Source organism: Salvelinus fontinalis, chromosome 4 (genome assembly GCF_029448725.1).
Source record: "Salvelinus fontinalis isolate EN_2023a chromosome 4, ASM2944872v1, whole genome shotgun sequence".
Classification (NCBI taxonomy): domain Eukaryota; kingdom Metazoa; phylum Chordata; class Actinopteri; order Salmoniformes; family Salmonidae; genus Salvelinus; species Salvelinus fontinalis.
The window spans coordinates 10,929,577-10,947,293 of NC_074668.1; the positions used below are offsets into that span (position 1 = coordinate 10,929,577).

Consider the following 17,717-nt stretch of genomic DNA (forward strand, 5'->3'; position numbering starts at 1 on the left):
TAATATGCATATTGTACGATCAAGAATTTTGTGGGAAGCCGTTTCAAAAATTACACGATTAGCATAAATAGTGACAACAGCGCCCCCATCCTCAACAGGTTAACAGGTATCTCCACACCTCTGCATGTTTTAACAGGTATCTCCACACCTCTGCATGTTTTAACAGGTATCTCCACACATCTGCAGGTATCTCCACACCTCTGCATGTTTTAACAGGTATCTCCACACCTCTGCATGTTTTAACAGGTATCTCCACACATCTGCAGGTATCTCCACACCTCTGCATGTTTTAACAGGTATCTCCACACCTATGCATGTTTTAGCAGGTATCTCCACACCTCTGTATGTTTTAGCAGGTATATCCACACCTCTGCATGTTTTAGCAGGTATCTCCACACCTCTGCATGTTTTAACAGGTATCTCCACACCTCTGCAGGTATATCCACACCTCTGCATGTTTTAACAGGTATCTCCACACCTCTGCATGTTTTAACAGGTATCTCCATACCTCTGTATGTTTTAACAGGTATCTCCACACCTCTGCATGTTTTAGCAGGTATCTCCACACCTCTGTATGTTTTAGCAGGTATCTCCACACCTCTGTATGTTTTAGCAGGTATCTCCACACCTCTGCATGTTTTAGCAGGTATATCCACACCTCTGCAGGTATCTCCACACCTCTGCAGGTATATCCACACCTCTGCATGTTTTAACAGGTATCTCCACACCTCTGCATGTTTTAACAGGTATCTCCACACCTCTGCAGGTATATCCACACCTCTGCATGTTTTAACAGGTATCTCCACACCTCTGCATGTTTTAACAGGTATCTCCACACCTCTGCATGTTTTAACAGGTATCTCCACACCTCTACATGTTTTAACAGGTATCTCCACACCTCTGCATGTTTTAGCAGGTATCTCCACACCTCTGCATGTTTTAGCAGGTATCTCCACACCTCTGCATGTTTTAGCAGGTATCTCCACACCTCTGCATGTTTTAGCAGGTATCTCCACACCTCTACATGTTTTAGCAGGTTCCTCCACACCTCTGCAGGTATCTCCACACCTCTGCATGTTTTAACAGGTATCTCCACACCTCTGTATGTTTTAACAGGTATCTCCACACCTCTGCATGTTTTAGCAGGTATCTCCACACCTCTGTATGTTTTAGCAGGTATCTCCACACCTCTGTATGTTTTAGCAGGTATCTCCACACCTCTGCATGTTTTAGCAGGTATATCCACACCTCTGCAGGTATCTCCACACCTCTGCAGGTATATCCACACCTCTGCATGTTTTAACAGGTATCTCCACACCTCTGCATGTTTTACCAGGTATCTCCACACCTCTGCAGGTATATCCACACCTCTGCATGTTTTAACAGGTATCTCCACACCTCTGCATGTTTTAACAGGTATCTCCACACCTCTGCATGTTTTAACAGGTATCTCCACACCTCTGCATGTTTTAGCAGGTTTCTCCACACCTCTGCATGTTTTAACAGGTATCTCCACACCTCTGCAGGTTTTAGCAGGTATCTCCACACCTCTGCATGTTTTAGCAGGTATCTCCACACCTCTGCATGTTTTAGCAGGTATCTCCACACCTCTGCATGTTTTAACAGGTATATCCACACCTCTGCGTGTTTTAACAGGTATCTCCACACCTCTGCATGTTTTAACAGGTATCTCCACACCTCTGCATGTTTTAACAGGTATCTCCACACCTCTGCATGTTTTAGCAGGTATCTCCACACCTCTGCATGTTTTAGCAGGTATCTCCACACCTCTGCATATTTTAGCAGGTATCTCCACACCTCTACATGTTTTAGCAGGTTTCTCCACACCTCTGCAGGTATCTCCACACCTCTGCATGTTTTAGCAGGTATCTCCACACCTCTGTATGTTTTAACAGGTATCTCCACACCTCTACATGTTTTAGCAGGTATCTCCACACCTCTGTATGTTTTAGCAGGTTTCTCCACACCTCTGCATGTTTTAACAGGTATCTCCACACCTCTGTATGTTTTAACAGGTATCTCCACACCTCTGCATGTTTTAACAGGTATCTTCACACCTCTGCATGTTTTAGCAGGTATCTCCACACCTCTGCATGTTTTAACAGGTATCTCCACACCTCTGCATGTTTTAGCAGGTATCTCCACACCTCTGCATGTTTTAGCAGGTATCTCCACACCTCTGCATGTTTTAACCTGTCTAGGATGAGGGTGCCGCTAGCGGCACTCCCCCCCCACCCCCACTGAAAAACCAGTGCCGCGAAATTCAAAAAAAAAATTTTTTTTAAATATTTAACTTTCACACATTAAAGTCCAATACAGCTAATGAAAGACACAGATCTTGTGAATCCAGCCAACATGTCCGATTTTTAAAATGTTTTACAGGGAAGACACAATATGTAAAGATGTACATCTATTACCTAAAAACACATTAGCATAATCCACCATCTTTTATTTGTCCACCAACACCAGTAGCTATCACCAATTCGGCTAAACTAAGATATTTATAGCCCCTAACCAAGAAAAAAACTCATCAGATGACAGTCTGATAACATATTTATGGTATGGGATAGGTTTTGTTAGAAAAAAGTGCATATTTCAGGTAGATGGCATAGGTTACAATTGCACCCACCGTCACAAATGGACTAGAATAACTACATAGAGCAACGTGTTTACCTACTTACTAATCATCAAACATTTCGTAAAAATAAACAGCATACACTAATCGAAAGACACAGATCCTGTGAATACAGACAATATTTCAGATTTTCTAAGTGTCTTACAGCGAAAACACAATAAATCGTTATATTAGCATAGCACATAGCAGCCCAGCATTGATTCTAGCCAAAGTGAGCGATAACGTCAACATCGCCAAAATATATTTATTTTTTCACTAACCTTCTCAGAATTCTTCAGATGACACTCCTGTAACATCATATTACACAATCCATATAGAGTTTGATCGAAAATGTTTATATTTAGCCACCAAAATCATGGTTAGACAATGTGAAATGTAGCCCAGCTGGTGAGAAAATGTCCGTGCGCCATATTAGACAGTGATCTACTCTTATACATAAATACTCATAAACGTGACTAAAAAATATAGGGTGGACAGGGATTGATAGACAATTTAATTCTTAATACAATCGCGGAATTACATTTTTTAAATTATCCTTACTTTTCAATACAGTTTGCGCCAAGCGAAGCTACGTCAAAAAACATGGCGTCCTAAGCCACTAACATTTTTCGACAGAAACACGATTTATCATAATAAAAATGTCCTACTTTGAGCTGTTCTTCCATCAGTATCTTGGGCAAAGGATCCTTTCTTGGGTCTAATCGTCTTTTGGTGGAAAGCTGTCCTCTTGCCATGTGGAAATGCCAACTGCGTTCGGGATGAACTGGAAGCGTGCCCAGCAATTCACAGCGTTTCAGAAATAAATGTCCCAAAATCGCACTAAACGGATATAAATTGCTATAAAACGCTTTAAATTAACTACCTTATGATGTTTTTAACTCCCATAACGAGTAGAAACATGACCAGAGTAATATTACTCCCTCCACTAATGCTTGGAACAAGTGCGGGTCGATGTCCTCCAGGCGCATTACGCAGCAAGAAAAGACTTGCTAGCTACAGGGTTTTTTAATTTATAGTGCCTGTGAACGCGCAATCGACCCCATTCAAATCGTCATCACGTAAAGGCATCCAGGGGAAGACGTAAGCAGTGTCCGTATACTCATAGCAATAACAGTGCCCTTTTAACTGACTCCAGATCAGGAGCCAACATTTCTGAAATCTGACTCCATGTCAGGGAAATTGCTGTAGAATGGGTTCTGTTCCACTTAGAGACAAAATTTCAACTCCTATAGAAACTATAGACTGTTTTCTATCCAATAATAATAATAATATGCATATTGTACGATCAAGAATTTTGTGGGAAGCCGTTTCAAAAATTACACGATTAGCATAAATAGTGACAACAGCGCCCCCATCCTCAACAGGTTAACAGGTATCTCCACACCTCTGCATGTTTTAACAGGTATCTCCACACCTCTGCATGTTTTAACAGGTATCTCCACACATCTGCAGGTATCTCCACACCTCTGCATGTTTTAACAGGTATCTCCACACCTCTGCATGTTTTAACAGGTATCTCCACACATCTGCAGGTATCTCCACACCTCTGCATGTTTTAACAGGTATCTCCACACCTATGCATGTTTTAGCAGGTATCTCCACACCTCTGTATGTTTTAGCAGGTATATCCACACCTCTGCATGTTTTAGCATGTATCTCCACACCTCTGCATGTTTTAACAGGTATCTCCACACCTCTGCAGGTATATCCACACCTCTGCATGTTTTAACAGGTATCTCCACACCTCTGCATGTTTTAACAGGTATCTCCACACCTCTGCATGTTTTAGCAGGTATCTCCACACCTCTGCAGGTTTTAGCAGGTATCTCCACACCTCTACATGTTTTAGCAGGTATCTCCACACCTCTACATGTTTTAGCAGGTTTCCCCACACCTCTGCATGTTTTAGCAGGTATCTCCACACCTCTGCGTGTTTTAGCAGGTATATCCACACCTCTGCAGGTATATCCACACCTCTGCATGTTTTAGCAGGTATATCCACACCTCTGCATGTTTTAGCAGGTATATCCACACCTCTGCGTGTTTTAGCAGGTATATCCACACCTCTGCATGTTTTAAAAGGTATCTCCACACCTCTGCATGTTTTAACAGGTATCTCCACACCACTGCATGTTTTAGCAGGTATATCCACACCTCTGCAGGTATATCCACACCTCTGCATGTTTTAACAGGTATCTCCACACCTCTGCGTGTTTTAACAGGTATCTCCACACCTCTGTATGTTTTAACAGGTATCTCCACACCTCTGCATGTTTTAGCAGGTTTCTCCACACCTCTGCATGTTTTAACAGGTATCTCCACACCTCTGCATGTTTTAACAGGTATCTCCACACCTCTGCATGTTTTAGCAGGTATCTCCACACCTCTGCATGTTTTAACAGGTATCTCCACACCTCTGCATGTTTTAACAGGTATCTCCACACCTCGCATGTTTTAACAGGTATCTCCACACCTCTGCATGTTTTAACAGGTATCTCCACACCTATGCATGTTTTAACAGGTATCTCCACACCTCTGCATGTTTTAGCAGGTATCTCCACACCTCTACATGTTTTAGCAGGTTTCTCCACACCTCTGCATGTTTTAACAGGTATCTCCACACCTCTGCGTGTTTTAGCAGGTATCTCCACACCTCTGCATGTTTTAACAGGTATCTCCACACCTCTGCATGTTTTAGCAGGTATCTCCACACCTCTGCGTGTTTTAGCAGGTATATCCACACCTCTGCATGTTTTAACAGGTATCTCCACACCTCTGCATGTTTTAGCAGGTATCTCCACACCTCTGCGTGTTTTAGCAGGTATCGCCGAATACAAATGCCCTCGATGATATCAGCTTAATTAATTGTTAGTAGCGTTTCGGGTAATAATAGTATTAAAACATATTTTGAGAAATATTGGAAGGACATCAACCAAAATGGTGAACCTTTTAATTAAAGCTGATAGTATTCAGAATACTACAGTGCATATCAACGGTGATTGACCATATAACCGGTAAAGTACAGTGGAATTCAATAGACTCCCTTTTCAGGTGCTTAAATCTTCCACTAACATTACAAAAGATTTCCAATGCAAAATCATATCTTTGTTTGCTGGGGGACACCTTTAAAACCTATTATAAACTGGGTGGTTCGAGCCCTCAATGCCGATTGGCTGACAGACGTGGTATGGTCCCAAAAATATTTTTACTGCTCTAATAACATTGGTAACCAGTTTATAATAGCAATAAGGCACCTTGGAGGTTTGTGGTATATTTCCAATATACCACGGCTAAGGGCTGTATCCAGGCACTCAGCGTTGCGTGCGCATAAGAACAGTCATTAGTTGTGGTATATTGGCCATATACCGCACCCCCTCGGGCCTTATTGGTTAAATATAGTGCTATTCAGTTCAGTGTGTCATTGATCAAGGTTGGGGCTGAAAATAGAGGGCTTTGAAGATGGATTAATGCTGGTTCCATCCAGTACTGTGCATGGCTGAAGCATACCCAAAGCCAACGGCTCCTCTACTCCACAGAAAGAAAAACCATACTGAGTAGGCGAGGGAAAATAATGGAATTTGCCAGACTCCTCTGGCCTCGCTGAGGTTGAGATGGGCAGGTGGTGGGGTGAGAGTGAGGCTGAGGGTGAGGGCAGGTAAAGGCCTTACCTTCCTGGACTGCCTGGAAAGGGTTGTTCCCATCCACAAACTCCACAGAGATGGTGATCTTCTCAGTCTCCAGGATCTCGTTGTTGAGGTTGAGGTCTGCCACGGCCATGCGGAACACCTCGTCATCCTTCCTGGCAGACTCATCAAAGATGGCCCCTATGGCGGGAGAGGGGGAGAAGGAGAGAGCGAGAGAAGGAGAGAGCGAGAGAAGGAGAGAGACGGGGGGTACAAAGAGAGAAGGAGAGAGAAAGAAGGAAAGCGAGAGGAAGGACAATGATGAGGGATCATCGTGACTAAGGAAAGAATCAAGCGAGCCTCTTAGGTCTCATACTGTATATGTAACTACAATCAATAGAAATCAATAGAACCAATAGAAATCAAAAGAACCAATAGAACCAATAGAAATCAATGGAAGCAATAGAAATCAAAATAACCAATAGAAATCAATGGAACCAATATACACTACCATTCAAAAGTTTGGAGTCACTTAGAAATGTCCTTGTTTTGTTGTAAATTACTATTGTAGCTGGAAATATCTGAATATCTACATAGGCGTACAGAGGCCCATATCAGCAAACATCACTCCTGTGTTACAATGGCACGTTGTGTTAGCTAATCCAAGTTTATCATTTTAAAAGGCTAATTGATCATTAGAAAATAATTTTGCAATTATGTTAGCGCAGCTGAAAACTGCTTTTCTGATTAAAGAAGCAATAAAACTGGCCATCTTTAGACTAGTTAGACTTTAGACTAGTTGAGTATCTGGAGCATCAGCATTTGTGGGTTCAATTACAGGCTCAAAATGGCCAGAAACAAAGAACTTTCTTCTGAAACTCGTAAGTCTATTCTTGTTCTGAGAAATGAAGGCTATTCCATGCGAGAAATTACCAAGAAACTGAAGATCTCATTCAACGCTGTCTGCTACTCCCTTCACAGAACAGCACAAACTGGCTCTAACCAGAATAGAAAGAGGAGTGGGAGGCCTCGGTGCACAACTGAGCAAAAGGACAAGTACATTAGAGTGTCTAGTTTGAGAAACAGACGTCTCACAAGTCCTAAAATGGCAGCTTCATTAAATAGTACCCGCAAAACACCAGTCACAACGTCAACAGTGAAGCAGTGATTCCGGGATGTGCTGTGTTCTTTTGCTCATCTTAATGTTTTCTTTTTATTGGCCAGTCAGAGATATGGCTTTTTCTTTGCAACTCTGCGTAGAAGGCCAGCATCCCGGAGTCGCCTCTTCACTGTTGACGTTGAGAGGAAAAGGAAAGTATGCCAGAGTCAATGGATGGATACAATACAGGAAACAAACCACCTACATGGTGCAGGAATCTAAATAAATCTGGCAGATTACCACCTGCAACTTTTATATATATATATATATACTGTATATATCTTCTTCTGGGCATGCATTTCCTCTGGTTGTTGCCTGCAGCAAGTAACTGTTTAAAACTGCTCACTGAAGCAATGCTAAATGCATTTTGCTGACCATTTAGAAATAGATGGTGTGTATGATACGGATTGGTGATTCATACAGTAAACTGACCAATTTGGAGCTATGCTCACATTTTGGGGCCGAGTGCAGGTCAGTGTGATATTTGTTCACACTCTTCGCTGACCTATCAGATCATCAAGTAAATGGTGCTAGAAGGACCGTGGGAAACTACATCGACCATTGAAACAGAAATTACAGCAATACAGGTAACATCCATTATGAACTCTAAAACACATTGAAGGACAAAGTCAGTCCTTGTATTTGTATTTATTACGGACTGCCATTAGTTCCTGCCAAGGCAGCAGCTACTCTTCCTGGGGTCCAAACAAGATTAAGGCGATTACATCACAAAATAAAACAGTACACAACAGTACACATCACACAACACATTATTACACACTACTCGACCACAACATATCTATAACACAACAGATTATTACACACCACTCTACCACTACATATCTACAATACAACACATTATTACACACTACTCTACCACAACATACAGTATCTACAATACAAAATCCATAATAAAGCAATATAACAATAACGCAATGTACTTGTGTGTAGATACCATGTGTTAGCATGTGTGTGCGTACGTGTGTGTGCCTGTGTGTGTGTGTGTGTGTGTGTGTGTGTGTGTGTGTGTGTGTGTGTGTGTGTGTGTGTGTGTGTGTGTGTGTGTGTGTGTGTGTGTGTGTGTGTGTGTGTGTGTGGAATTGTATCTGTTTTATTTTAAATCTGATTTTACTGTTTGCATGAGTTACTTGATGTGGAGTAATGTTCAATGTAGTCATGGCTCTATGTCAGGGGTGGGCAGCTCCCGTCCTCGGGGGCCTGATTGGTGTCACGCTTTTTCTCCATCCCTAGCAAACTGATTAATCAAATTACATTCTAAACTGAAGATCATGATTAGGTGATTATTGGAGTCAGGTGTGTTAGCTGGGGCTGGGGCCAATCAAGCCCCCGAGGACTGGAATTGCCCATCCCTGCTCTATATAGTACTGTGTGCTTCATAGTTTGTTATGCACATGGGGACTGTGAATAGTCCTCTGGTGGCATGTCTTGTGGGGTATGCATGGGTGTCTGAGCTGTGTGCTAGTCGTTTAAACAGACAGCTCGGTGCTTTAAACACGTCAATACCTCTCATAAACACAAATAGTGACGCAGTCAATCTCTCCTCTACTTTGAGCCAGGAGAGATTGACATGTATTTTATTGATGTTACCTCTTGGTGTACATTTACAGGCCAGCCGTGCTGCTCTGTTCTGAGCCAGCTGTAATTTTCAGTAATGTCCCTCTTTGTGGCACTTCATGATATAACTGGGCATCAGTCCAAGTGAAACCGAAATAGGGTGACTTGTTTTGTTGATAGGAAAGTCAAGAAAGCAGAGCAGTGCTATGTTATTGACAGACCTCTCCCCATCTTAGCTACCGTTGAATCAATATTTTTATGACTAAGCAGTTTAGTCTCCTGAACTTGCTCAATTTCCACATTATTCAATAAAATATTTAGTTGAAGTTTAGGGTTTAGTGAATGATTTGTCCCAAATACAATATTTCAACTTTTTTAAATATTTAGGACTAGCTTATTTCTTGCCACCCTTTCTGAAACTGACTTCAGATCTTTGTTAAGTGTTGCAGTGATTTCACTTGTTGTGGTAGCTGAAGTGTATAGTGTTGAGTCATTAGCATACATAGACACACAGGCTATACTAAGTGCCAGTGGCAGGTCATTAGTAAAGATTGAAAAAAGTAAGGGGCCTAGAGTGCTGCCCTGGGGAATGCCTGACACTACCTGGATTATGTTGGAGAGGCTTCCATTAAAGACCACCCTCTCGATCCACGATATAGCAGGGGAGGTAAAGCTATAACACATACGTTTTTCCAGCAGCACATTATGATTGATAATGTTAAAAGCTGCACTGAAGTCTAACAAAACAGCTCCCACAATCGTCTTATTATAATTTTCTTTCAGCCAATCATCAGTCATTTGTGTAAGTGTTGTGCATGTTGAATGCCCTTCCCTATAAGCATGCTGAAAGTATGTTGTTCATCTGTTTACTGTGAAATAGCATTGCATCTGGTCAAATAATGTTTTTCTCCAAAAGTTTACTAAGGGTTGGTAACAAGCTGATTGGTCGGCTGTTTCAGACAGTAAAGGGTGCTTTGCTATTCTTGGGTAGAGGAATGACTTTTGCTTCCCTCCAGGCCTGAGGGCACACACTTTTCTGTAGGCTTAGATTGAAGAGAGTGGCAATACAGTTTGCTATCATCCTCAGTCATTTTCCATCTAAATTGTCAGACCCAGATGGCTTGTCATTGTTGACAGACAACAATATTTTTTCACCTCTTCCACACTCACTTTACGGAATTCAAAATTATAACGCTTGTCTTTCATAATTAAGTCAGTTACGCATGTTCAGAATTTGTTCTTGGCATCTCATGCCTAAGTTTGCTAATCTTGCCAATGAAAACATCATGAAAGTAGTTGGCAATATCAGTGAGTTTTGTGATGAATGAGCCATCTGATTCAATGAATGATGGAGCTCTGTTTGCCTTTTTGCCCAACATGTCATTTAACGTGTTCCAAAGCTTTTTCTATTATCACTTTATATCAATTTATCTTTGTTTCATAGTGTAGTTTGTTCTTTTTGTTTAGTTTAGTCACAAGCTTTCTCAATTTACAGTACCTTTGCCAATGGGCTGTGCAGCCAGACTTATTTGCTATTCCTTTTGCCTAATCCCTCTCAAACATACCATTTTTCAAATCCTCATCAATCCATGGGGCTTTAACAGTTTTACAGTAATTTTCTTAATGGGTGCATGCTTATTATTAATTGGAATAAGCAATTTAATAAATGCGTCAAGTGCAGCGTCTGATTGATCCTCATTACACAGCACAGACCAGCAAATATTCTTTACATCTTTCCCATTGGGGCTCCCGAGTGGCGCAGCGGTCTAAGGCACTGCATCTGTGTGCTAGAGGCATCACTACAGATCCTGGTTCGATTCCAGACTATATCACAACCGGCCATGATTGGGAGTCCCATAGGGCGGTGCACAATGTGGCCGGGGTAGGCCGTCATTGTAAATAACAACTTGTTCCTAACTGACTTGCCTAGTTATATAAAAATACATGTACAAATATGAATCACTACAAAACCTCTTGTATGATCTCCTATACACTATATTAGGCCCAGCCTTTGGAACTTTGGTTTTCCTAGATATGGCAACTATATGGCTACTATATTATGATCACTACATCCGATGGATGTGGATGCTGCTTTAAAGCAGATTTCTGCAGCATTAGTAAAGATGTGAGCAATACACGTGAATGATTTCATTCCTGTGCTGGTTTGAAAAAACGCTGGTAGGTTGACTGATAACCTGAACCAGGTTGCAGGCACTGGTTCCAATGGGAAGCTTTTTCTTGAGTTGACAGCTTGATGAAAGCCAGTCAATATTTAGGTCACCCAGAAAATATACCTCTCTGTTGATATCAAATACATTATCAAGCATTTCATACATATTATCCAGATACTGACTGTTAACACTTGGTGGTCTATAGCAAGTTCCCACAAGAATAGGTTTTAGGTGAGGCAGATGAACCTGTAGTCATATTACTTCAACAGTATTTGACATGAGATCCTCTCTAAGCTTTACAGAAATATGATTCTGAATATAAACAGCAACACCACTCCCATTGGCATTCCTGTCTCTTCTGTAGATGTATTGCTACCACTGTAAGTATTATAAGAGAGTTTCAGAGATTGTCAGTATATGAATGTTATCTGTTACTAGCAAGTTATCGATTTAATGAACGTTATAGGCGCTAATTTTCTGCACCTATAAATTGATGCCACCTTTTTGCACCTGAAGTCCACCTGACTGCTGATGCTTCGTACCCCGTGAGTGTAGGGTCCACTCAACTACCTTAAACACATCAAGTGACTGTAGAATTGTTTGGTGCGTTGTCTTGTTTTACTTGTCTTGTTTTACTTGTCTTGTTTTACGTGTCTTGTTTAACTTCTTTTTACTTTCTTATGGAGTAACTGTTTTTAAACGCCGTGCAATATCAATGAGAAAAGACCAACAAAAGCACAGAGCGGCAACAAATGTTAAAATACAAGACACATTCCTTCATCTATCAAGATTATATTATTGATGAGGCTCGTGGTTCAGGGTGAATCTAAAGAAACATTTTCCACAGTGCTACTAAGATCTAAAAACAGAACAAAGAATAGAATACCTATCCATTTGAGAGCCACAGGCATAGGCCTATACCTTGCAACAATATCAGTTAAATCAAATGTAATTCATCACATACTTCATTAACAAACGATGTAGACTAACAGTGAAACACTTACTTACAGGCCCTTCCCAGCAATGCAGAGAAAAAGAAAATAGAGAAATAATAGAAAAGTACTGTGATGTACTGGGCCATAGGCACTACCTACTGTAATGCCTTGTGTTCGGAATCCAAGCAGTTAAGAAATATCAAGTGGTGATGCAGCCAATCAAGATGCTCTCAATGGTGCTGTATAACTTTTTTAGGATCTGAGGGCCAATGCCAAATCTTTTCAGCCTCCTGGGGAGGAACAGGTGTTGTCGTGCCCTCTTCATGACTGTGTTGGTGTGTGTGGACCATGATAGATCCTTTGTGATGTGGACACTGAGGAACTTGAAGCTCTCGACCCACCCTCCAATAAAGCCCCATCGATGTGAATAGGGGCGTGCCCGGCCCTCCTTTTCCTGTAGTCCACGATCAGCTCCTTTGTCTTGCTGACGCTGAGGGAGAGGCTGTTGTCCTGGAACCACACTGTCAGGTCTCTGAACTCCCCTCTATAGGCTGCCTCATTGTAATCGGTGAATAGGCCTACCACCATTGTGTTGTCAGCAAACTTAATGATGGTATTGGAGTTGTGTGCGGCCACACAGTCATGGGTGAACATGGAGTACAGGAGGGAGCTAAGCACACAAAGTCTGAGGGCCCCCTATGTTGCCTACCCTCACCACCTTGGGGTGGCCCATCAGGAAGTCCAGGAGCAGGTTGCAGAGGGAAGTGTTCAGTCCCAGGGTCCTTAGCTTGGTGATGAGCTTGGAGGGTACTATGGTGTTGAAAGCTGAGCTGTTGTCAATGAACAGCACTACAGTGCAGTGAAAAAGTATTTGCCCCTTCTGATTTTCTCTATCTTTGAATATTTTTTATATTAAATGTTATCAGATCTTCAACCATAAGCTAATATTAGATAAAAGGAATTTGAGTTTACAAATAACCCCCCAAAATGTATACTTATTTTATTTATTGAATCAACAAAGTTATGCAACACCCAATGCCCCTATGTGAAAAAGTCATTGCCCCCTTACACTCAATAACTGGTTCTGCCACCCTTAGCTGCAATGATTGCAACCAAACACTTCCTGTAGTTGTTGATCAGTCTCGCTGTGGAGGAATTTTGGCCAACTCTTCCATGCAGAACTGCTTTAACTCAGCGACATTTGTGGGTTTTCATGTATGAACTACTCGTTGCAAGTCCTGCCACAACATCTTTTTTGAGATTAGGTCTGGACTTTGACTAGGCCATTCCAAAACTTCAAATTTGTTGCTTTTTAACCATTTTCATGTAGACTTGATTGTGTGTTTTGAATCATTGTCTTGCTGCATGACCCAGATGCACTTTAGTTTCAGCTCACAGACAGATGGCCTGACATTCTGATACAGAGCAGAATTTATGGTTCCTTCTATTAAGGCAAGTCGTCCAGGTCTTGAGGCAGCAAAGCATCCCCAAACTATCACACTACCACCACCATGCTTTACCGTTGGTATGAGGTTCTTACTGTGGAATCCACTGTTTGGTTTTTGACAGACATTATGGGACCCATCCCATCCAAAACACGCAATTTTGTCAAAAGCACCTGGAAGCACCTGGATGGTCATCAAGACAGAAGAGTCAAAAGTATAACTTTTTGGATGACATAGTTATGGTCAGATTTGCCAAATGGAGGGTGAATCTGTGTTTCTGTGTGTGGACTAAAGGTGATCTAGAGGTGTTTTTCATCTAGTTGCACAGGTGACATGCTGGTAGAATTTTGGCAAAACAGATTTCAGTTTTCCTGCATTAAAATCACCGGCCACTAGAAGCGCCGCCTCTGAACATTTTCTTGCTTACTTATGACCTTATACAGCTCGTTGAATGCGGTCTTAGAGCCAGCATCGGTTTGTGGTGGTAAATAGATAGCTACAAAAAAAATAGATAAACTCTAAATAGTATAGTCTACAGATTATAATGAGGTATTCTAACTCCGGCGAGCAGAACTTTGAGACTTCCTTAATATTAAAGAGTTGTTAACAAAAAGACACACCTACTCCCTTCTATTCTGCCGATGCATAGAAAAACAAGCTAGATGTACAGTATATTATCCATGTCCTTCATCAGCCACGACTCTGAGAATCATAGGATATTCCAGTTCTTCAGGTCTTGTTGATAGGATCATCTCGAACGGCGCTCATCCAGTTTGTTCTCCAGTGATTGTAAGTTTGTCAGTAGAACAGAGGGTAGAGGCGGTTTACGTACTCCCAGACTTAGTTTTGTCAGGGTGCCGACACGTCGGCCTCTCTTACTCCGCTTTCTTCTTATCCAAGTCTCGGGGATTAGGGCCTGTTCCAGGTTGAGCAGTATGTCCCGAGCCTCCGACTCGTTCAAGTAGAAATCTTCATCCAAATGAAGGTTAGTGATCACTGTTCTGATGTCTAGAAGCTCTTTTCGGTCATAGGAAAAAATGGCGGAAACATTATGTACAACCAAAAGTTAAGCTCAGCAAAAAAAATATATAATCAAATAGCAAAATTGGTCAGGAGCCGGTAAAACGACTGCTATCCATTGCAGCGCCATTCTGGGTGTCATATGTCATTGATCCCTCTGTGATTGTGGTGTTATGTCTCAGTGGTTGTATGATCATTCTACTATTAAATATCAGAGTTTACAGGGATATGATCAAACGACAGCCTGGCAAAAACAATGACTTCAAAGCCCTGCGAACACCGTCAGGACTTTTACAAGACACATCTCCCTCCCAACCATCAGCAATGCAATCACTTTGTCTCCAATCCTCTGCAAACACATAATAATAGCTCTTTTATCTAGGCCCCGGAACTGAGTTGCCATAGAAACAAATTTCAAGGAGGAGGCTTTAAAACACACTAAAGTAATTGTCAAGTGTTTCCAGATTTCTAAGAAATATGACCTATAATTAATTACAATACGAGTAAAATAGTTTTTCTTACAAAAAGTGTTAATTAAGTATGTTAAAAAGCAGCTTTTCTGTGTTGGAATTGAGTGGGCGTACCCAACAATGAGTATGAGCATGAGCTCCTGAGTTGGGAAAATCTTGTGCAATACACCGACGCATGTCTTGTATTCAAGATCCTAAATGGCCTGGCTCCCCCTCCACTCAGTAGATCCACAAGGTCTGCCATGAGAGGTGACTGTATAGTTCCCTTAAGGAAAAGCACCTTTAGTAAATCCGCTTTCTCTGTGAGAGCTTACCATGTCTGGAATACACTGACATCAGACACACATAACGGCACCACATATCACACTTTCACAAAATGCATGAAGACATGGCTAAAGGTCAATCAGATTTGTGAACATAATCCCTAGCTGTGTATTGCCACTTTCCATGTTGTCTGTTGTCTTACGCTTGTGAGGTGTGGAAACACTTTGTTGCTTTTCTGATTTTTGTCTTGCTGCTTTTTGTTCTATGTTGCTCTGTCTGTATCTACGTCTTGCTTGTCCTATGTTGCTCTGTCTGTATGCTATGTCTTGCTTGTCCTATGTTGCCCTGTCTGTATGCTATGTCTTGCTTGTCCTATGTTGCTCTGTCTGTATGCTACGTCTTGCTTGTCCTATGTTGCTCTGTCTGTATGCTACGTCTTGCTTGTCCTATGTTGCTCTGTCTCTATGCTATGTCTTGCTTGTCCTATGTTGCTCTGTCTGTATGCTACGTCTTGCTTGTCCTATATTGCTCTGTCCTTATGCTACGTCTTGCTTGTTCTATGTTACTCTGCGTGTGCTCACTGCTCAATGGTTGTCTATATTGTAATTGTTTTTAATAACCTGCCCAGGGACTGCGGTTGAAAATTAGCCCGGCTGGCTAAAACCGGCACTTTTACTGAAACATTGATTAATGTGCACTGTCCCTGTAAAAATAAAATAAAGTCAACTCAACAGAATGGTGTGAACGTATACCGGTCAATAAAAATATTCATGCGAATAGACCACTGATTGACCAGCTCATCCTCCTCAGCTCATCCTCCTTTCCTCTTTGAGGAAATAGCAAGTACTTTGAAATGGTCTGTTTGAGATACAAGTTTGAGGTGGGGTTTCTTCTCCAATTTATGCTTTGGCCACAAATACAAGTATAGGACAAGTCAACCACATTATTTGGGTTTGAATATGAGTTAAATATGAGTTGGGTATGAATATGAGTATATACCAACTTTTAAAAGTGAGATTTTCACTGGACAGTTACTTTAATAAAGCATATCTTACCTGTGGCAGTATTTTATGGTAAAGAGTACCTCTAAACCCAGCAGCTATTCAAATGGTTTAATAATGAAAACCTATGAAGGGAATTAATTTACTTGTGGGCGTGAGCTCACCCATATATTCACAACAAATTATTAATCAAAATATTATGAATAATCAACAAACCGTTTCCAAACATACAAATGTGCTTTTAAAGGTGTTCGAATACCATGAATTTTAAATTAAATAATTAAAAAATAACTTTCTACTGACATTCAATCACACCTTAATCAGTGAGCTTAATCATTTGTCTCATAATGTTCCTCAGCTGGGCAATAACAAGTGATTTTACATCAAATCTTAGATCTGTGACCATATACTTGTTGCGTACCAAGGGATTTATCAAGGGATGGCAAGCCATACTGGACTGTGCACACTGGCACCTGATAGCAGCTGCAAACATACAGGTAAGTGCCAAAATAAAGAAAACACCAACATGGTGTGTTAATAGGGCTTTGGGCCACCACAAACCATCAGAACAGCATCAAGTGTTTTCCTTTATTTTGGCAGTTACCAGTACATAGCATATAGCAACACAGTGAGAAGAAGGGCAAAGCCCCACTGTGAACATCATGGCCATTGTCACATTGATGAATGTCTCTCAAGAGAAGAAAAAGTGAAGAGGATTATTTTTCTTTCAATCCACTTCCCAAAGGAAGCCTAGGTTTGTGTGTGTGTGTGTGTGTGTGTGTGTGTGTGTGCACATGTCCTTCTTGGTTCGTGTGCACGTGTGCGCGCATTTGTACTTGCGTCCATGTCTGTGCGTGTGTGTGCACGTGTGTACTTATGTGTGTGTACTTGTGTGTGTGTGTGTGTGTGTGCGTGTGCGTGTGCGTGTGCGTGTGCGTGTGCGTGTGTGGACATAGGCCTGGGTGACTGTGCTGGCTGTTGATGTGCAGGGCAGCAGAGCATACTGATTTCCAAGCAGACTTCCTCCTGCTCTAAACTCTGCTCCACCATGGCCCCCTTGGATTGTGAGGAAAAGGCAAATGTCACAACATTAATCAGAGGAGAGAATAAAGACATTGAGTGTAGCTTTACGTGCCAAGGGCAACATGGCTCAAGTGCACAATACATAATCACTGCTATTTCCACAACATCGCTCCAATACAACAGCTTTTGAATTGGAATTGGTTCAAGTTAAGAGAAATCGATTTGGGAATGCTAAACCATGTATTTGATATTCACTTCATGTTGTTGTTTACTCTGACTTCCTGATAAATATCCAGTTAGACCAATAACGTCTCCAGGAAGCTGCTGTCTTCCCTTTATAAAACATCACTAACCATTTGCCCTTTACTCTGTTGA

At 41.5% G+C, this 17,717-nt stretch overlaps 1 protein-coding gene across 2 annotated transcripts in view; it reads right to left on the reverse strand.

Moving 5' to 3' along the window:
- The window catches only part of LOC129853067 (glutamate receptor ionotropic, delta-2), a 691,695-nt gene that overhangs the window by 594,408 nt on the left and 79,570 nt on the right, over positions 1-17,717 (reverse strand). For both annotated transcript variants that reach the window (XR_008759076.1, XM_055918729.1), the window contains exon 2: positions 6,325-6,480. Coding sequence is in view for 1 of the 2 variants with exons in the window: in XM_055918729.1 (XP_055774704.1) it covers positions 6,325-6,480 (156 nt within the window). In the remaining variant the exon portion in view is untranslated. The remainder of the gene's footprint in view (positions 1-6,324; positions 6,481-17,717) is intronic.